The 19,841-nt window shown below is 36.3% G+C and overlaps 1 protein-coding gene across 3 annotated transcripts in view; it reads right to left on the reverse strand.

Annotated features, from left to right (window-relative positions):
* CLEC1A (C-type lectin domain family 1 member A) overlaps positions 1–18,817 on the reverse strand; it is a 35,708-nt gene extending 16,891 nt beyond the window's left edge. For 2 of the 3 annotated variants that reach the window (XM_045839770.1, XM_045839769.1), the window contains exons 1-3: positions 18,706–18,817; positions 12,560–12,772; positions 526–648 (exon numbers count right to left, since the gene is read on the reverse strand). In XM_045839770.1, coding sequence (XP_045695726.1) covers positions 526–648; positions 12,560–12,698 — 262 coding nt within the window. In that variant the 5' untranslated portion in view covers positions 12,699–12,772; positions 18,706–18,817. Of the gene's footprint in view, positions 1–525; positions 649–731; positions 800–12,559; positions 12,773–18,705 lie in introns of those variants that run through there. The other variant, XM_045839771.1, reaches the window with a different exon arrangement.
* Between the last annotated feature and the right edge of the window lie 1,024 nt (positions 18,818–19,841).

Below are 19,841 nucleotides of genomic sequence, written 5' to 3' on the forward strand. Positions count from 1 at the left end.
AGTCCTCACAACTTCATAATGCAGAATAATTATTACAAAATACCAGGTTTGATGTATCTTCTTGGAAACCTCACTCCAAAGCCATGAGTGCAAAACTAACAAAAAGTTAGCCTTTATAATCTAAGTGTCCAGATCAGATCACAGATGGTAAATAAAACAGCATTGGACTTGGCCTTCAATGGGATGGCAGGGAGGGGAAGGCACAGTGCTTTACTTGTACATACTCTCTCACCTCTGTATGCTCTGCCTAACTGGTAAGGTAAAACAACACACCCTCGAATGCAAAGCACTCTGCCAGCAAGAGAACCTTAGAAAAACAAACATCTGTATATACTGAGTTTAATTTTTCAGATGTTCATATAGGAGGTCACATGCAAGAGGTGGAAAATGAAGGGTTCACATTAATTGTACATCATGAGAACATTCATCTACTTTCCCTCTATTTTGTACATTCCTTGGAGAGGCAGCTTATCTCATGCATTTCTCAAAGGATCTGGCCAATTTGGACCCCAGGAGACAGAGTACCTGTGTGCCCATGCTCTGGATGGTGAGATGTAGTGGAAGCTCGAGAGTGCAGGCTCATGGTGGTGTCCCCATCAGCATCCAGGATGTTCCTCGTACTGCTGTACTTGGCCTGCATCGGGATTCCTACAGAGGTGAGCGTGAGCTGTGGTTGAATTGCTCCCCAGTGCCTGGCTTCTATGAGACAGTTCAGGAACCAAGGCACTGACAGGCATTCCTGATGTTCTTCTCTTCCAGCAAGTAGCAAGGAAGCCTCTGACTTCAGTTCCTGCCCGGCGAGGCCCAACCCCTCTGTACTCTGAATGCCAAATTGGTCAGGCAAAAGGGAAATCGCATGTGTTTTCTATTTGGGCGGTCTGCGTCTGAACAATTACCGAAGGGGCTGTGCCTCTCAGATCTCTTTTGCTCATCTGTTTGTACTTCCTGTTTAACTGCGTACAGGAGGCAGCACCTTACAACTGCAGAGAGATTCCTTCAGACTCTGAAAAACAACAATCTCTCAGAGGGATATGTTACGTATTTCTTACCCATCACACATTCACTGAGTCACTTAGCTTGAGTTTAACCTCCCTGTATCTTTGAGAAAGCAGAAGAGACTATAGGACCAGCCTCTTCCTTTCTCTAAGGCTATAGTATAAAATCATCTTATACATAGAATGTCAGCACAAAGGAGTGCTTTTGAGGATATCTAACTGATTCACTCTTTCATTTTACAAAAAGGGAGATTGAGCTAGGTGAGAAATGGCTCTAAAGTCACATAGCTGCTGGGTGAGAGAATTAGCTTTAAAAGCGCTTTCTGGTTGTCAACTCAATATTCTTTCTTCTTACAGTGTGTGGACTCAATTTAACATTTCATAGCACATCAGGTACATCACGATCATGAACACATTTTACTGGAAGTAAAGACTTTTGGAATTATAACTAAAAGTTTTTAGGAAGACTTTAGTCTTCCTGTGACTTTAGGAAGCTGGGTAACAATTTGTGCCTAAACATCCTAAGTGGGGAAGGAAAAGAGAAGTTTGTTTCAGATAATGTCCAAAAATTCCAAATCAGTACAATAGTATTATATTATTCTACTAATACTTTTCTATATTTGGGGAAACAGCTTGGCTAAATCCAGCATACTAAATATAGAGTGCAGAAGGTCCTTGGATTAGAGGAGCCAGCCCTTATGAGGGATGCATCAGGAATTATATTGTGGATTCATCATGTGTTGCAAGCGATGTATTGTTAATCTAAATAAAACAAAACTAAAGAGACATTTCTCTTGCACAATGCCTTGTAAAAAAGTAGGATATAAAAACTTATTTGGTCATTTTCCTTGAGTCGGTGTGTTAGAAAGTTTATAGAAGAGAAAGTAGTAAAATTTTTGAAGGAAACAGTAAGTGAAGCACATGATAAGAATGAAGAAGGAAAACAGAATTTTAGAAATCCAAACAGCTAGGACCTGAAAAATATATGTTTAGGAAGTAGTAATAATTAAGATTCTAGTGTAGCAGCAATTAGAACCATTTTCCAAACATCAGTGATTCATGTAGATCCTTGACAATTTTTGCCAAAAAATCTGTATTAACATTTTGCTACATGTCTTTAAATAATTTTTTCAACAATGACAAAAATATTTTTGAACACTTACATTAATGCTGCTACTACTTTATGTGACATATCAGTATAAAATAAAACTCTCTGTCCTTTTAGAGCCTATAGTCTATGGAGGAAAGCAGATGGTATGCAAGAAAGATGGTAAGTAAACAGTAGAGTTAACTAGACTATGATAATATATGAAAATATATGGAGGATAAGGGAGATTAAAAATGTACAGGTAGGAAGGTTGCTAGTTTTAAATAAGGTACAGTTGGTCACATTAAGAAATAATATTTTTGCAGAGACTTGAAATAGGTGAAAGACCTGCAAATTTCTGGGGTAAGAATCAGTCAGATAAGACAACAGGGAAGATCAAAAGCTGAGGTAGAAGCATGCCAGGTATGGATGGGAAACAATAGAGAAACCAATGTCCTAAGTGCAATGAGAGAAGAGACAGATTAGCTCAAAGGAGTAAGGTGGGCCACAGTAATTGTCTTGTAGACAATTTAAAGGTCTTTTGCTTTTTTTTTCACTCTGAGATATATAGGAAATCATAGAGAGTTTTAGTGAAAGGCTGACATGATTTGTTTTAAATATAATGGAATCACTTTGTTATGTTTAGAAACATTGTGTTGGCCAAAAAAATCCATATTTTTTTTCTGTAAAAGACACACTTTTCATTTTCACCAGTAAGTTTATTTATTTGAATGTTTTGAGTATGCCAGCTATCTCCCCTGTGATAGAATGTTGATTGATCTCAATTAATGTCTGGATTTGATCGCTACCAACTTCAACTGGTCTACCTGACCATGGAGCATCATCTAGCAAGAATTCTCTAGCATGGAACTTCCCAAACCACTTTGGATACATTCAATCAATCACATCACCTTCTCCATACACTGCACAAATCTTTCTGTGTGTGTGTTTCAGTTGCATTTTTACCTTTCTTGAAATAATAAAGCATAATACACCAAAAATGTCCCTTATTTTCTTTCATCTTCAATATTAAAATGGCTACACAAAAATTCACCAATTTTGATAAGTTTTTTAATGTACACTGATATGACAGCTGTCATAATACAACATAACAAAATTATTTCAAATGCAGTTAAAGACAACTAAGTGCTACTAGAGCCATCTTACAGAAAAAAAATGAATGAACTTTTAGCCAACCCACTAGCTATATAGAAGGACAAGGTGAATGCTAGGAGAACACGTTAAAAATTATTGCAATAGCTTGAAGAAGATAAGATGGTGTTTTCTCATTACTCATCTTGAGTTTACCCTTTAACCATAATTTCAGCTAGCAGCTATTTTCCCTTTCCGTGTCTTGGAAAATTGTGGATGCTGATCATTCCCATGTGCATTTCCATGTTACCTGTGGTATAAATGTGTGTTAACACATCAGGCATAACATGCCTTGGACAACCTAGAGCGATCTTCCTTAACACCATCATTGTCATTTTCATGCTCTTATGTTTAAGTCATAGGTTATCATTGCCGAGTTTGTCCTAGGTAAGTACAGCTGGACATTTGGCATCCATAATTATTTTCCTGGATTTTTATGATTCTTTGAAATCATCCACTCCATCCTGGGGACTCAGGAGAAACAAATCAAACCAAAAACAATGATCAAATATATGGCATCTCTTCAAAATTCCACCTTGTGTCTTAATTTCATTCTCACCCTGATTTATCTTTCCTGTGTCTTTGTTTCTTTTCAGAGAGTGACAATACAGGTTTGTATATTTAAAAACTACTGTAAATTCACCAAAAACATGTATTTTCTTCTCTCTGATTTTTAAATATTTAAGATTCCAGTTGTACTCTTCAACACAAAACTACTCCACTAGCTCTTCCTCGGTGCCAAACTCATCATCATTTTGGTGGAAAAGGCTAATTATGATAGTGTTTATTATACACATCACATAATTTGGTGGCCAAAGTTTGTTTGGCATTTTTTTAAGTGAAACTTGGCCCTGACTGGTGTGGCTCAGTGAATTGAGTGCCAGTCTGTGAACTGAAAGGTAGCTGGTTCTGTTCCCAGTCAGGGCACATGCCTGGGTTGTGAGCCAGGTCCCTACTTGGGGACATGCAAGAGGCAACTGAGCAATGTAGCTCTCAAACATTATGTCAATGTTTCTCTCCATCTCTTTCTCCCTCCCTTCTTCTCTCTCTAAAAATAAATACATAATAAATAAATAAATAAATAAATAAATAAAAATGAAGTGAAATTTGTGTTACATAAAATTTATCATTTTAAAATAAAAATCCAGGGACTTGAAACAATTTCTGTTCACATGTTGGTAAACATGGGGTGATAGTAAATGCCTCTCTGGTAATATGGAAATCCCCACTGGGAATAAAAATAGCACCAGTGATAAAGTTTAAAGGAAAATAAGAAAAAGATAAATCATCAAGTGAGAAAATATAGTTATGCTCCAATAATACCTTTTTATAGTAATTACTAAGGAATTGCTGAAAACTGCAAAATAGTAATCATAAAAATAATAAAATGTGTTTTACATTCCAAAATGTTAATACCACCACTAATAAAATTGATTAATTTTTATATTCATTACCAGGTCTTCTTTTTGATTGATGGTATTTGAAAAGGAGAAAGTGAAGATGTGCCACCAAAGGGTTTTGGCACAAAAGGTGGAGTAGGTAGAGCTGTGCTCACCTCCTCCCATGACCAAATCAAAATTAGAACTAAATTATAGAACAGTCAACCTGGAGAACCATCTGAAGACAAGCTGAATAGAAATTCTAAAACTAAGGACATAAAAAAGAAGACACTTCAAGACTGGTAGAAAAGGCAAAAATGCAAGATGGACTGGCCCCACACCCACATGTGTCAGCTGAGAATAGGAAGGGATATCTCAGTTGCAGAGGTTCCTCCTTGAGGAGCAAAGGGTCCCAGCTCTATACTAGGCTCCCCAGCCCATAATCCTAGTACCAGGAAGAAGATCCCACAAAACATCTGATTGTGAAAATCAGAAGTGATTCCATCTCTCCAAGTGAGAAGGAAGGCTGCTAGAAACCCAGGGATTTTCTTAGAGGGCCAGCAGACAAACACACAAACACGCTCCCAATCACTCACCCTCGGCTCTGGCAGAGGGACAGAACCTCAGAGTCTTCAGAGGCAAATGGAGAGAAACCGAGTTGTGTGGCCCCAGTGGAGGGGCTGGAGGGATGACTGCCATTGTCCTTGTGTTGAGTCCTTCTCTAATGCTGCTGGCAGGCAGACACCATCTTTCCTGTGTTGAGCTTTCCCCCAACATGGCCAAATCTGAGTCTGCACTAGCCTGGTGAATTCTACTTGCCCTACCCTGATGACTTCCTGAGACTCCGCCCCATCTGACTTCCAAACCACCTCTGGCTCTTTCATAGGCAGGCGGCCAGCCTTAGCTCACAATCATCTTTTGTTAAAAACTCTTGAGGGGCTCCAGTCAAGCTTGGAGGGTACCAGAGACATAGAGGGAGAAACTGAGTTGTGTGGCTTCAGGGAAAGGGTCACTATTGTCCCTGTGTTGAGCCCTCTGCCCACATGACCAAATCTGAATCTGCATTACCTTGATGGACTCCACTCACTCCACCCTCATGACTCTCTGAGACTCCAACCAACCACGAAAGTCCAAAGATGTCCAGGCAGGTGGCAGCCAGCCTCAGTGTGCACTGTGACTTTTGATGAGTGGCCACAGGCTCAACACTGACACCAAATCTAAATATAGATTAACCTGATAAACAGGACTCCCCTCACCCTGGCAACTCTCAAAGGCTCTGCCTCACTCTAATCGCATACCTCCAGGCTCTTACAGAGGCTGAGCCTTATAAGCAACAAGCAGGCAGCAGCAGGTCTCAGGATGCCTTGTGACTTTTGCTGACCTTCTCAGGCCCGGTACTGGTAGCAGCTGACCTCAGTTTGCAGTGTGGACTTTTCCATGTGCACCCAGGTCCAACACAGGCAGCTACCAACTACAGATCACTTTGTAGCTTCTAATAGGTGGCCCCAGGCTACTAACAAGCAGCATTTAACATTGGCCTGAACTGGTGACTCCCAAGAGGCCTCAGAACCAACATACCTGATGGCCAGCTTCAGAACACAGCAGAATACCATCTGATTAGCTCCACAAATGGCACTTCCAGAGGGTGCTAGGCAGGCACCAGACCCTGCAGAGGCAAATTCTGCTCTGTAGGGTAAGCCCCCACTCAGCAGCTCACATGCTGTGGCCATGACAAATACAGACAGTCAGTCTGCAGGTCAATCTTATTCACTGATGTGCCAATAGCAATCGAGGCTCAGCTACAATAGGATGGCATACACAACCCACACAAGGGACTCTCCTGAAGAAGCCAGCTCAGGTGATCACAGAGTTTGTGCCACTGGGCAAAACAGGGCACCTAATACGTAAGGTCACCCTGCCAGAGGGACAATTTAGTAGATCTACCTGATATAGGAACAGACAGAGAGGAAGCCAAAATGAGGAGACAAAGAAACATCCCAAATTGAACAACAAAAGAAATCTCCAGAAAAAAAATAAAATAAAATAGAGGGAAGCAATCTATAGGACATAGATTTCAAAACACAAGAAATTCAAGGAACTTAGTGAGAATTTCAAAAAGGAGATAGTATGCATTAAAAAAGGACATAGAGACAATTAAAAAAAAACAGTCAAAAATGAAGACTACAATAACTGAAATAAAGAATATACTAGAAAAAATCAATAGATTAGATGAAGCAGAAGATCAATTCAGTGATTTGGAACATAAGGTAGCAGAAAACACTCAATCAGGGCAGCTAACAGAAAAAAGAATTTAATAATGAGGGTAGCTTAAGGAATTTCTGAGACAACATCAAGCATAGAAACATTTGTATCACAGGAAATAAGAGAAGGAGAAGAAAGACAGCAAGAGATTGAGAATCCATTTGAATAAATAATGTCTGAAAACTTCCTTATCCTGGTAAAGAAAAAGAACACATGTGTCCAAGAAGCACAGAGAGTCCCAACATGAATCCAAAAAGGCCCACACTAAGACACATCATAATTAAAATGCCAAAGGTTAAGACAGAAAATCTTAAGAGCAGCATGAGAAAATTGGTTACTTATCTACAAGGGAGCTCCCATAAGACTGTCAGCTGATTTCTCAACAGAAACTTTGCAGACCAAAAGAGATTGGCACAAAATATTTAAAATATTAACGTGCCCTTAAATGACACAATAGACCAGATGGATTTAATTGATATTTTTAGAACATTTTACCTGAAGCAGCAGAAAATACATTCATTTCAAGTGCACATGCAATATTTACTGGGATAGACTACATGTAATGCCACAAAACAAGTTGCAATAAATATAAGAAGATTGAAATTATATTATGCATTTTCTCTGGTCACAATGGTATAAAACTAGAAAGGACTTACAACCAATACTGCCTTACCCAGCAAGGCAAACATTTAAAATAGAAGGAGAAATAAAGAGCTTTCCAGACAAGAAACCTAAAGGAATTCATTACCACCAAACCAGTGTTACAAGGAATGTCAAAGACACTTCTTCAAGAAGAAGAAGAAAAAGAACATAATTATGAATATTAAAATGGCAATAACTGTGTACCTATCAATAATCACTATAAATGTAAATAGAATGAGTGTTCCAATCAAGAAATAGGGTAGCTGAATGGATAAGAAAACAAGACCCACATATATGCTACCTACAAAAGACCCACTTCAGATCAAAAGACACACAGACTGAAAGTAAAGGAGTAGAAAAATGCACTTCATACAAATGAAAACAAAACAAAACAAAAAACTGAGATAACAATCCGACAAAATAAAGTTCAAAACAAAGGGTATATAGTAAGAGACAATGAAGAACATTTCATAAAGATAAAGGGATCAATTCAACAAGAGGATATAACCCTTGTAAACATTTATGCACCCAGCATAGGAGCACCTAAACATATACAGAAAATACTGATGGACATAAAGGAAGAGATCTCTAGGAATACAGTCATAGTAGGGGACTTTAATACCCCATTGACTTCAATGGATAGATCTTCTAGGTAGAAACTCAACAAGGAAACTGTGGCCTTAATTGACACACTAGACCAGATGGATTTAATCGATATTTTTATAGTATTTCATCTAAAGCAGCAAAACATACATTCTTTTCAAGTTCACATGAAACATTTTCTATGACAGACCTCTTGTTAAGCTGGAATACCAGTCTCAATAAATTTAAGATAAATATATATAATGCATCTTCTCTGGCCACAATGGTATGAAACAAGAAATCAAATGCAAGAAAAAAAAACTGAAAAACACACAAACACATGGAGGTTAAATAACATGCTACTAAACAATGAATGGGTTAGAAGTAAGATCAAAGAAGAAATCAAACAATACATTGAGGCAAATGGAAATGAAACCACAATGACCCAAAATCTCTGAAACACAGTGAAAACAGTCCTAAAAGGGGAAATTCAGGGCCACACAGGCCAACCACACAAGCCAAGAAAAATCTCAAGTTAACCATCTAACATTACACTTAAGGGAACTATAAAAAGAATAGTAAAGCACAAAGTGAGTAGAAGAAAGGAAATAATAAAGTTCAGAGTGGAAATAAATGAAAGATTCTTAAAAAATAGAAAAAATCAAGGCTAGTTCTTCAAAAAGATAAACAAAATACTATAACCATACCCATTAAGGAAAAGAGAGATAAAACCCAAATGAATAAAATTAGAAATAAAAGAGGAGAAATGGTAAATGACACCACAGAAATATGAAGGATTATAAGAAATTACTACAAACAATTATATGCCGACAAATTAGACAATGAATTGGAATAAATGGATACATTTCTAGAAACATACAATCTTCCAAGACTGAATAAAAAAGAAACACAAAATCTGAACACATGGATTACTAGCAGCATAATCGAATCAATAATCAAAAAACTCCCAACAAACAAAAGTCCTGAACTGGATGGCTTTACAGGTGAATTTTACCAAGCATTCAAAGAATAATTAACATCTATTATTCCAAATTATTCCAAAATAATTCAAAAGAAGGGAAGGCTCCCAGTCTCATATTATGAAGCCCCAATTATCCTGATTTCAAAACCAAAGACATTACAAAAATAATTATCAGCTAACATCCCTGATGACCATAGATGCAAAACTCAACAAAATATTAGCAAACTGAATTTAGCAATACATGTGAAAGATCACTCATCATATCCCAGTGGTATTTATTCCTGAGATGCAAAGTTGGTTCAATACCCACAAATCAATTAACATGATATACCACATAAACAAAATGAAGAATAAATTTCATATGATCATATCAATAGATGTAGAAAAAACATCTGAGAAAATATAGCATCCATTTATGACAAAAACTCTCAGCAAAATGGTAATACAGGGAACAAACCTCAATATAAGGTCATATATAAAGGTCATATATGCAAAGTCACAGCTAAGTGATTTCCTTAAGATCAGGAATAAGACAGGTTGTCCGCTTTTATCACTTTTATTCAACATAATACAGAAATAATACCGAAGGACCTACTCATAGCAATCAGACAAAGGGAAAAAAAGGCATCCGAATTGGAAAGAAAGAAATAAAACTGTTATTATTTGCAGATGACATGGCACAATATATAGAAAACCCTAAAGATCCCATCAAAAACTATTAGAATGAATAAATGAATTCAATAAAGTAGCAGGATGCAAAATGAATATTCAGAAATTAATCACATTTGATGCACCAATAAAAAACTATCAAAAAGAGAAATTAAGAAAATAATTCCACTTACAATTACATCCAAAAAATAATATCTAGCAATAAACTCAACCAAAGAGGTAAAAGACATGTACTAAGAAAATTATAAAATATTGAAGAAGATACAACAAATAAATGGAAGTCTATACCATGCTCATGGACAGAAGGAATTAGCACCATTCAAATGTCCATACTACCCAAAGCAATCGATAGATTCAATGCAATCTCTATCAAAATATCAATGACACTTTTCACAGAACTAGAAGAAATAATTCTAAGATTTATATGAAACCACAAGAGATGTGAATGGCCAAAGCAATCTTGAGAAAAAAAGTTGGAAATTTTATTCTACCTACATTATAAGGCTGTAGTAATCAAAACAGCATGATAATGGAAAAGAACAGAGAGTCCAGAAGTACACTCAGACCAATGTGGTCAATTAGATTATGATAAAGAATCAAAATATACAGTGGACTAAAAGCAGTTTATTCAATAAATAGTGTTGAGAAAATAAGACAGATACATACAAAAAAATGAAACTAAATTACATTCTTTCAACATACAGAAGGATAAAGTCAAAATGGATTAAAGACTTAAATGTAAATCCCTAAACCATAAAACTCCTAGAAAAAAACATAGGCAATAAACTACCATTGCTCTCAGTAATGTATTTTCTGACATATCTCCCCAGGTGATGGAAAATAAAGAAAGAATAAACAAATGGCACTATATCAAACTAAAAAAACAACTTTTGCATAGTAAAAAAAAATCAAGAAAACAAAAAGACAAGTTACTAATTGGGAGAATATATTTTCCAATGATACATCAACAAGAGGTTAATATGTAAAGTTTATAAAGAACTTATGCAACCTAACAAAAAGTTACCCTGGCCAGTGTGCTTCAGATGGTTGGTTGTTGTCCTGCAAACCAAAATGTCATAGGTTTAATTCTTCATCAGAGCACATGCTTGGGTTGCAGGCTCTGTGCTCTGCCCTCACTGGGGCACTTGCAGAAGGCAAAAGGCAATCAATCAACATTTTTCCCTCACATCGTTGTTTCTCTCCCTCTCTTTCTCCCTTCTTTCCCCTCTCTCTAAAATAAAATAAAAGTTATAAAAAATACAAAAAATGGGCAGGAGATCTGAATACACATTTCTCCAAAGAGGACATACAGATGGCTAATAGACATATGAAAAATGCTCAAAATCACTATCAGAGAAATGAAAACTAAAACCACCATGAGACAGCACCTCAAACCTGCCAAATTGCTAACAGCAAGTGCAGCGAGGATGTGGAGAAAAAGGAACTCTTGTCTGTTGTTAGTGGGAATGCAAATTGGGTCAGTCACTATGGAAAACAGCAAGAAGGGCCCTCAGAAAATTAAAAATACAATGACTGATTTCCCAGCAATTATACTTCTGGGTATTTATCTGAAGAAATCCAAAACACAATTCAAAAAGATATTTGCACCTCTGTGTGCATTGCAATGTTATTTACAACAGCCAAGATATAGAAGCAAACTAAATGCCCATCAGTAGATAATTGGGTGATGAGGGGTGATACATATATACAATGGAATACTACTTGGCCATGAAAATGAAATTTTACCATTTGTGAAAACATGGATGCACCTTGAAGGTATTACACTTTGCGAAATAAGTCACAGAAAGACAAACACTGCATTATTTTATTTACATGTGTGATCTGAAGTACAAAATGAGTCAGCAAATGAAACAAACAGGCTCAGAGATACGGAGAGCAAACTGATGGGTGCTAAAGGGGAGGGTCCTGGGAGGGCCAGATGGAAAAGGTGGAGGATTAATAAGTACAAATTGACCATTATGAAATAGTCCCAGGGATGTAAAGTGCAGCATAGGGAAGATAGTAAAAAATATTGTAATGACTATGTATGGTTCCAGGTGTGTACTAGAATTGCCAGTGGGATTAATCTGTAAACTATATAAATGTCTAACCACTATTCTGTACACCTGAAGCTAATATAAAATAATATTGAATGCCAACTGGAATTGAAAAATAAAAAATTGAAAAAATGTAACTAAACAGCAAAAACAAAAAAGGAGGAAGCTTTCTTTTAAGAGCAGTTTTCCTACAATTTCACATTATAGGAAACTTTATCATTCAGAGATGTTGGAGACATTTTCTAGGCTATTTGATTGAGATAAAAAGGTGGAATTGCTGCTTGTTATGGGCTTTTGATCACAATCATGATCATATTGACAAACAAAATAATAAAATAGCTCTGATTACAGTATTTTTTTTCATTTCTTCATTCAGAATTGCATTGTGCCTTCCACCTGTGTCGGCTGCACTGCTGTAAGTGGAGGAACAAATCCCAGCAACACATCATGTCTACTCCAGTAACACTTTTTCAGGTCAAGAATGACTCTGGGAGAGCCAGAAATTAAGATGTCCTTGAAACACCAAGCAATGGTGGTTAGTCCTAGGTAAATGCCATGTCAATCGTAGAATAAATATTCAAGTTCTGCTGCTCTGATTCTATTTTTGGGGTTCTTTTAATTAGAACATAATATTGAACTACCAATAGAGTTAATGTGCAAAAAATCACAGTCTTTCCACTCAGCTTTTTGGCTAACATTAAAGATGACTGAGCTCTTTTGATAGTCGAAGCATTTACTTTGACTTCAAATACCTCTCTTTCTTGTTTTGTGTCCTGTCCTCCTCACTGTCTTGCACACTTCTCTCTGCTCCTTCATGTCAACACCCCCATCATTGTACTGATTGCTTCTTCTCACAAATACTGTAGGAGGGTATATTACACTGCTGGTCATAAATTATTGACATGTGCATCCATACACAGTGATGAAGTGAGGTTTCCTGGGTAGCTGTGCTTCTGATTTGAAACCTGTTAAAATAAAAGACAATGAGGTAGTTAGAACAAACATTAAAAATACTGTCTACTGTCTACACGATGCTGAAATAAACTCGTGAAGATATTGGTAAAAAGAGTTTCTGAACTGTTTATATCATCGAAAGAGGGGACTTGAATTTAAATTGTAGTTCTCAAATGGTGACATACCATTCATGATTAAGGCATGAAAATGACTAAAAATGTATTTTATTGAATTTATTGGGGTGACATTGATTAATGAAACTATATGTTTCAAGTGTACAACTCAATAAAACATCATCTGCACACTGCATTGTGCACCCACTACCCAAAATCAAGTTTCTTTCTGCCATCATTGATTCCCCTTTTGACCTCTTCCACTGCCCCCCACCCTCCTTTCCCTTTGGAAAACATCATATTGTGTGTGTTTTTTCTTAATAGCTTTGTCTTTTGACCCAGCACCTCACCCTCTGACAGCTGTGTCTGTTCTCTGTATCTATGAGACTGTTTCTAGTTTGTTGGTTCATTTTATTCATTGAAGTTCACATATAAGGAAAATCATATGGTACTTGTCCTTCTCTGACTAGCTTATTTCACTTAGTACAAAACTCTCTAGGTCTACCCATGCGATCACAAAAGGTAAGATTTCCCTTTTTTATGTCCAAGTAGTACTCTAGTGTGTAAATGTACCGTAACTTTTTTTATCCCCTTATCTACAGATGTGTACTTGGGCTGCTTATACTTTTAAGAACTACCACCAGTTGCATAAAATTAAATACAGGTTATGACAAAAAAATTAATATTCTATAGATTGCTCTTTGCTTATTTGTCAAACTCTTACCTAGAAGTATACAACACTAAACAACATTTAGTGAAATTACTATTGGGTATATTAGAGAGTAGACCAAGTAGAAAAATTATTGCTAAAAGGGATCTGGAACTAAATCAAGAATCAGAGATATTAAAAGCCATTTAAAGAAAAGGCCAAAAACCCCCATATATTTTAATGCATCCTGAGGACAGAATTACGTGAGAGGACCATGTCAGATAATTACAATAACAACCACGGGTGAGTGGAAGCATGGCTCTGTTCTATTTGCTCTTCACTCTCCTGAGGGAGCAGCGCTAATTAGTCAGGCAGGGCATCACTGAGCCTTGGTGTGAAAACTGTAGCCATACTCTTCATCGTGCATATCTATCTTGTTATGGGCCTGGGCTTGGAGAATTGACAGGATTCTTCTGTAAAAACGAATGAGCTAAGAGCATAAAACAATTTTGAACCAGGCCTCAAGGAGAATTCTGACCAGTGTTCTTTAAAAATTTTTCTTGACATTCAAGAGGTTTTGGATATCAAAGAGCTAGATTAAGTGACAGCCACCCCGAGATCCTAGGCACAGTAACATATCAAAATATTAAGTTAGGTCCACTCTTGTGATTTTAGAAAGAGCACAGTATTTCTGATATATCTTGGCAGGCAAGGGAAGCAAATGAAAGGATAAAGAAATGGCACTACATTAAACTAAAAAGTTTTTTCACAGCAAAGGAAACCATCAAGAAAACAAAAAGACAACCTACTTATTAAAAGAAGAGACTTCCCAATGATATATTTGATACAAGGTTATTATTAAAAATTTATAAAGAAATCATACAACTTAACAATAAAAAATAAGTAATACAATTGAAAAATGGACAGTGGAAATGAATACACATTTCTCCAAAGATTACATATAGATAGCCAGTAGACATATGAAAAGGTGCTCAAAATCACTAATCATCAGAGAAATGAAAATTAAAACCACCATGAGATATTATCTCATACCTGTCAGAATGGCTGTCATCAGTAAATCAACAAACAAGTTTTGGTAAGGATGTGGAGGAAGGGGAACCTTTGTGCATTGTTGGTGGGAATGCAGAGTGATGCAGTCACTATGGAAAGCAGTATGGATTTACTTCAAAACATCAAAAATGGACGTGCTTTATGACCTAATAATTCCACCTATGGGAATATATCCAAAGAATCCCAAAACACTACTTCAAAAGATATATGTACCCCTCTGTGCACTGCAGTGTTATTTACAATAGATGAGATATAGAAGCAACCCAAGTGCTAATCAATATTTGATTAAATGAAGAGGTGGTATAAACAATAGAATATTACTAGGCCTTAAAAAAGAATGACCTCTTAAAATTTGTGACAACATGGCTGAACCTTGAGGGTATTATTCAAAGTATAACAAGTCAGACAAAGAAAGACAAATACCATATGATTTCACTTATATGTGTAATCTAAAGAATAAAATAAATAATAACAGCAACAATAAACAGAAACAGGCTCATAGATACAGAGAACAGGCTGATGGTTGCCAGATAAAAGAGAAAGCTGGAGGGCTGGATAAAAAATCTGAAGAAATTAAAAATCACAGATTGAACCCTGGCTGGCGTAGCTCAGTGGATTGAGCGCGGGCTGGGAACCAAAGTGTCCCAGGTTCGATTCTCAGCTAGGGTACATTCCTGGGTTGCAGGCCATAACCCCCAACAACCGCACATTGATGTTTCTCTCTCTCTCTCTCTCTCTCTCCCTCCCTCCCTTCTCTCTCTAAAAATGAATAAATAAAATCTTTAAAAAAATTAAAAAAAATCACAGATTGGTAGTCAATAATATAATAACTATGCATAGTACTAGGTGGGTACTAGCATTATCAGGGAGATCACTTCATAAAGTATACAAATGTCTAACCACTATATTGTATCTGAAACTGATATAGAATAACATAAAATGTCAAAATAAAAAATAAAATGTATTTTACTCCACGTAACAAAATAAGAAGAGTCCACTAGTTATATGTTAAAATAGCAAAAGAAAACTCAAGACAAATAAGTGCTATAGAAATGTAGAATATGTATTTTGTCAAGAATGCTTATCAATAAATTCACTGTGCTTGTGCTAGTGGAAGGTGACACAATTAAGTGGTGTTAAAATCAAAATGTGATCATACTCAGCCCTTTGACCTGGTCTTACCCAACAGTGCATGCCAGAAGCAAATGAAAAATCACTCTGTAAACTTCAAATTAATTCTATAAATATTTAAGGCCAGGAGAGGGGGGGCAAAGCCTAGGTGGGGTGGGCAAATAGGGGGAAATGGGGGACATCTGCAATAGCATCAACAATAAAAAGTAATGTTAAGCACACTGTCGAAAATAATCAGGCATATAAGGAAGCAAAAGAACGTGAATGAAAAATGGGAAAAAATATAGTGGAAACAGGAACACATGAGTATAAGATGTTGGAATTATCAAAGATAAAGGTTAAACAACTATATAGTTTTGCAGTAAAAAGAAAACATTGCAAATGATGAAAGCAAGCTAAGAATTGTAAATAGTGATGGGGTAGATTTTAGAAAGAACTAAGTTGTAATTATAGAAATGAAAAATTCACTAATCAAAATGTAACTCCATGGATACTTATAACAGCAGAATATAAACAGATGAAGAAAAATTAACTGGAAGATATATGACAAGTAAATAAATAGATTAAAGAAAAAAGGATAAAAATATAGGAAAAAGCAAAGAAGACATAAAATGTTGTGAGTGGTTTTATAATGCATATAACTGGGATCCCAGAAGAAAGGAAAATAGGGTAGACATGCCATCTGGAGAAGGTATGGCTGAGTTATCGCAAATCTGAAAAGAAACATCAGATTTAATGCATTTATGACCTTCAAACAGCAGAAATTTTAAAAGCAATAATAAAAAATAGAACACACTATAATAATACTTTTGAATGGCAGAGAGAAAGAAAGCTACAACTGTCTAACCTTAAGAGAAATATTTTTTAGAAAAAGTTGAAATAACACAGTTTTAGACAAATAGAGAGTTCAACTCTAAAATTTTAACTCTAAAGGAAATATTAAAGAAAATCTTCAATTTTAAGGAAAATGATTTAAAACGGAAGGTAGGAAAGACATAAGAGAGTAAGAAGAAAAGGAAATCATAAATATGTGGAAATATCTGGATGAACTGACAGCATAAACCTACACATCTAAGTCTATATATATCTAATAAAATGGCTTCAGTACAGCAACTAAAATGTTTGCAGAATTTTAAGTAGAATCACAGTGGAAGATTTTAATATAAGTCTCCCAGTACAGGAAGAAGAAGCAGATAAAAATCAGAAAACTTCAAACACACTTAGTAGGGTTTTTTTTTTCATTTTTACCACATTGGAGTTAAGCTGAAACTTAAACAAAGCCAAAACTTCTTCTTTTGAAATAATAATTAAATTGGATGACACACACACTGAAATTAATGGGCAAAAAAAGCCAGCTGTGTACACAGGCTCAGACACAAACATGCACCCTAACAATAGAAACTTAAAAGGGGAGCATACCATATTTTACCATGTATAATGTGCACTCTTTGGCCCAAATTTTTGAGGGAAAAATAAGGATGTGCATTATACATGGGTAATATTAATTCTGTATCTATATAAATGTTTTAAATTCTTTTATATATGCTTATGCATTAAAAGTATAACTCTAGAAAGCAATAACAATATATGTATGCAAAATAATACCCTGGAATATGATCATAGGTTTTATATATAAATAAAAAATTGGGTTTAAAAATTAAAATGAAAAAATTTTTTCCTGAAAGTTTGGGTCAAAAACATGGGTGTGCATTATACAGGGCAAAATATGGTAAGTTCATATTCTGCAGATATTAAGAAGAAAATAAATGACCATTGAGGTGAAGATTTCAGCACTGTGATGATTAATTTTATGTGTCAGCTTCACTAGCCACACTCACATTAAACAGTATTTCTAAGTGTCTGTGAGGGTGTTTCTGGATGAAATTAGTGTTTGACCAATGAGCTCAGTAAAGCAGATTGCCCTCTCAAATGTAAGGGGGGCATCATCCAATTCATTTAGTGCCTAAATGCAACAATAAAATGAAGGAAGGAAGGATCTGTCCCTTTTTTGCTGCTTCTGCCGTTGTGTGAGCTAAGATAGCTCAGCTCATCTCACCTTGTCCTGCCCCACTGTTGGGTTTCACACCATTGACTCCCCTGGTTCTCAGCCCTTTATGCTTGGACTGAATTACACCATGGGCTTTCCTGGGTCTCAGTTCACAGAGGGCAGATCATGGGACTTCTCAGCCTTCACACTCGTGAGTCAATTCCTCATAACAAATCTCTGCATATGAATTCTCCCTCATTGTGTGTTTATTGGGGGGTCTCCAGAGAAGACTTATGTAGATCTATATAGATCTCCTATTGGTTATGTTTCTCTGAAGAACCCGGATTTACATACACAGAAGGAGGAAGAATTTATAATCATGAAAGTGTGAAAAATGTTTAAAGAACTTTATAAAATATGAAATGCAGTTGCTTTTAAAATTAATGATAATAGTTTGTATTACACATTTACTATGTGCAAAACACTATGCTAAGTGATTTTACTTTTTTATTTCCTTCATCTCAAAATCCTGAGAGGTAGCTGCTATTTTCTTTCTTATTTATAGGTGAAGAAAGAGGATCCCTGACAGGTTAAGCAAAGTATCCAATTTCACACAGGAGCGGGCTAATCACTGACTCAAGCTGAGACATAACTCAAAGACCATGCTCCTCACCACGGTTTTACACTAACCAACAGTGACTGCTCCATACTGAACAACTTCAAACATGTGGCCGAGGCTCTCCTGAAGAGAAAGATGAGGGAACTCATGCTGAAAACACTAAGTGGCCACTCAGCTCTTTTTGACTGCAAAGTCCTCTGCTTCCCTCTTCTTTTCTTTTTTTCTTGGCTCATTTTTTTCTTTCTCCCCATCAGTATCCATGGTTCTCTTTGTCTTTCTTATATATGGTCAACACAAAGTCAGATTCCTAACTGTTCAACATGCTCTTCCCTTTCTGAGGAAGGGTATGAGACTTTGTCTCTCTAGATACTTACAGTTCCGAAGAGAATATTGAGCCATCCTCCCAGAGCCATGGTCCTTCAGTCTGAGTGCGAGAGAGCCCTATCCAAAATGAATGAAGAGGAGAGGAAGACATTTCCTTCACTATGAATTTCTGTAGGGAAACATAAATACAAATATATGTCAAGAAGAGAGAGAGGTAATCAGAGCTGATAGAGATAAAGGCAAGTACAGAGAAGAGACAGAGGGAAACTCTTCTAGACGTTGAGAAAGAGACAACAAAATGAATCACCCTGGTGAAGGATGCATGCACACACTGGCATCAATTCTTGAATGCCACTGAGTGTCTCAAAAAGCATATTTCACCCTGGCTGGTGTAGCTCAGTGGATTGAGCACAGGCTGAGAACCAAAGCATTGCAGGTTCGATTCCCAGCCAGGGCACATGCCTGGGTTGCAGGCCACGGCCCCCAGCAACCACACATTGATGTTTCTCTCTCTCTCTCTCTCTTTCTCTCTCCCTTCCCTCTCTAAAAATAAGTAAATAAATATTTTTTAAAAAGCATATTTCATTTACTCAGAGTCAATGTTGTTTAATTTTCCACAAAGAATATATCCAAAATGTCAAAACTGTACTCCCTTTATTCAATCTACCTGACAAAATCCATGGTCCCCTTGGCAACTTTCATGGATGATTAATCACTATCTTTTCCTCAAGTTAGAAATATAAATTTATAGGACCTCTGTCAAGAAATGCTTCTCTAAGTTGGATGACAAAATAAAAACAATGTAAGGTGATTGCATGTTTTATGAGAAAGTAACCTGGGGTTTAATGAGGACATTTGAATTGTTGTCAAATGTAGCACATGTAGTGGCAATTGCAGGAAGCCGTAAAATCCACACAGACTTCCAGTTCCTTTCTTTCTCTTGGCCATACCTAAATCTTCATTAATGCTTATGTGAACTACAACTGTTGGGTAACACAAGATAGAAACAAAAAATAATTGAGAGTAGTGAAAATTAACCCAGAAATTATTGATTGTCTAGATTTATAGCGTAGGATGTTTCCGCACTATTAACCTTTCTTATAGCACATCTAAGTTCTAGCCTTCATTAATGATGCACTATAAATCCCATGTTTTCTATAAAACTTTTCCTGTCTGCAGAGATCTC

Source organism: Phyllostomus hastatus, unplaced genomic scaffold (assembly GCF_019186645.2).
Source record: "Phyllostomus hastatus isolate PE091 unplaced genomic scaffold, TTU_PhHast_1.1 phas_contig_308, whole genome shotgun sequence".
Taxonomy (NCBI): Eukaryota; Metazoa; Chordata; class Mammalia; order Chiroptera; family Phyllostomidae; genus Phyllostomus; species Phyllostomus hastatus.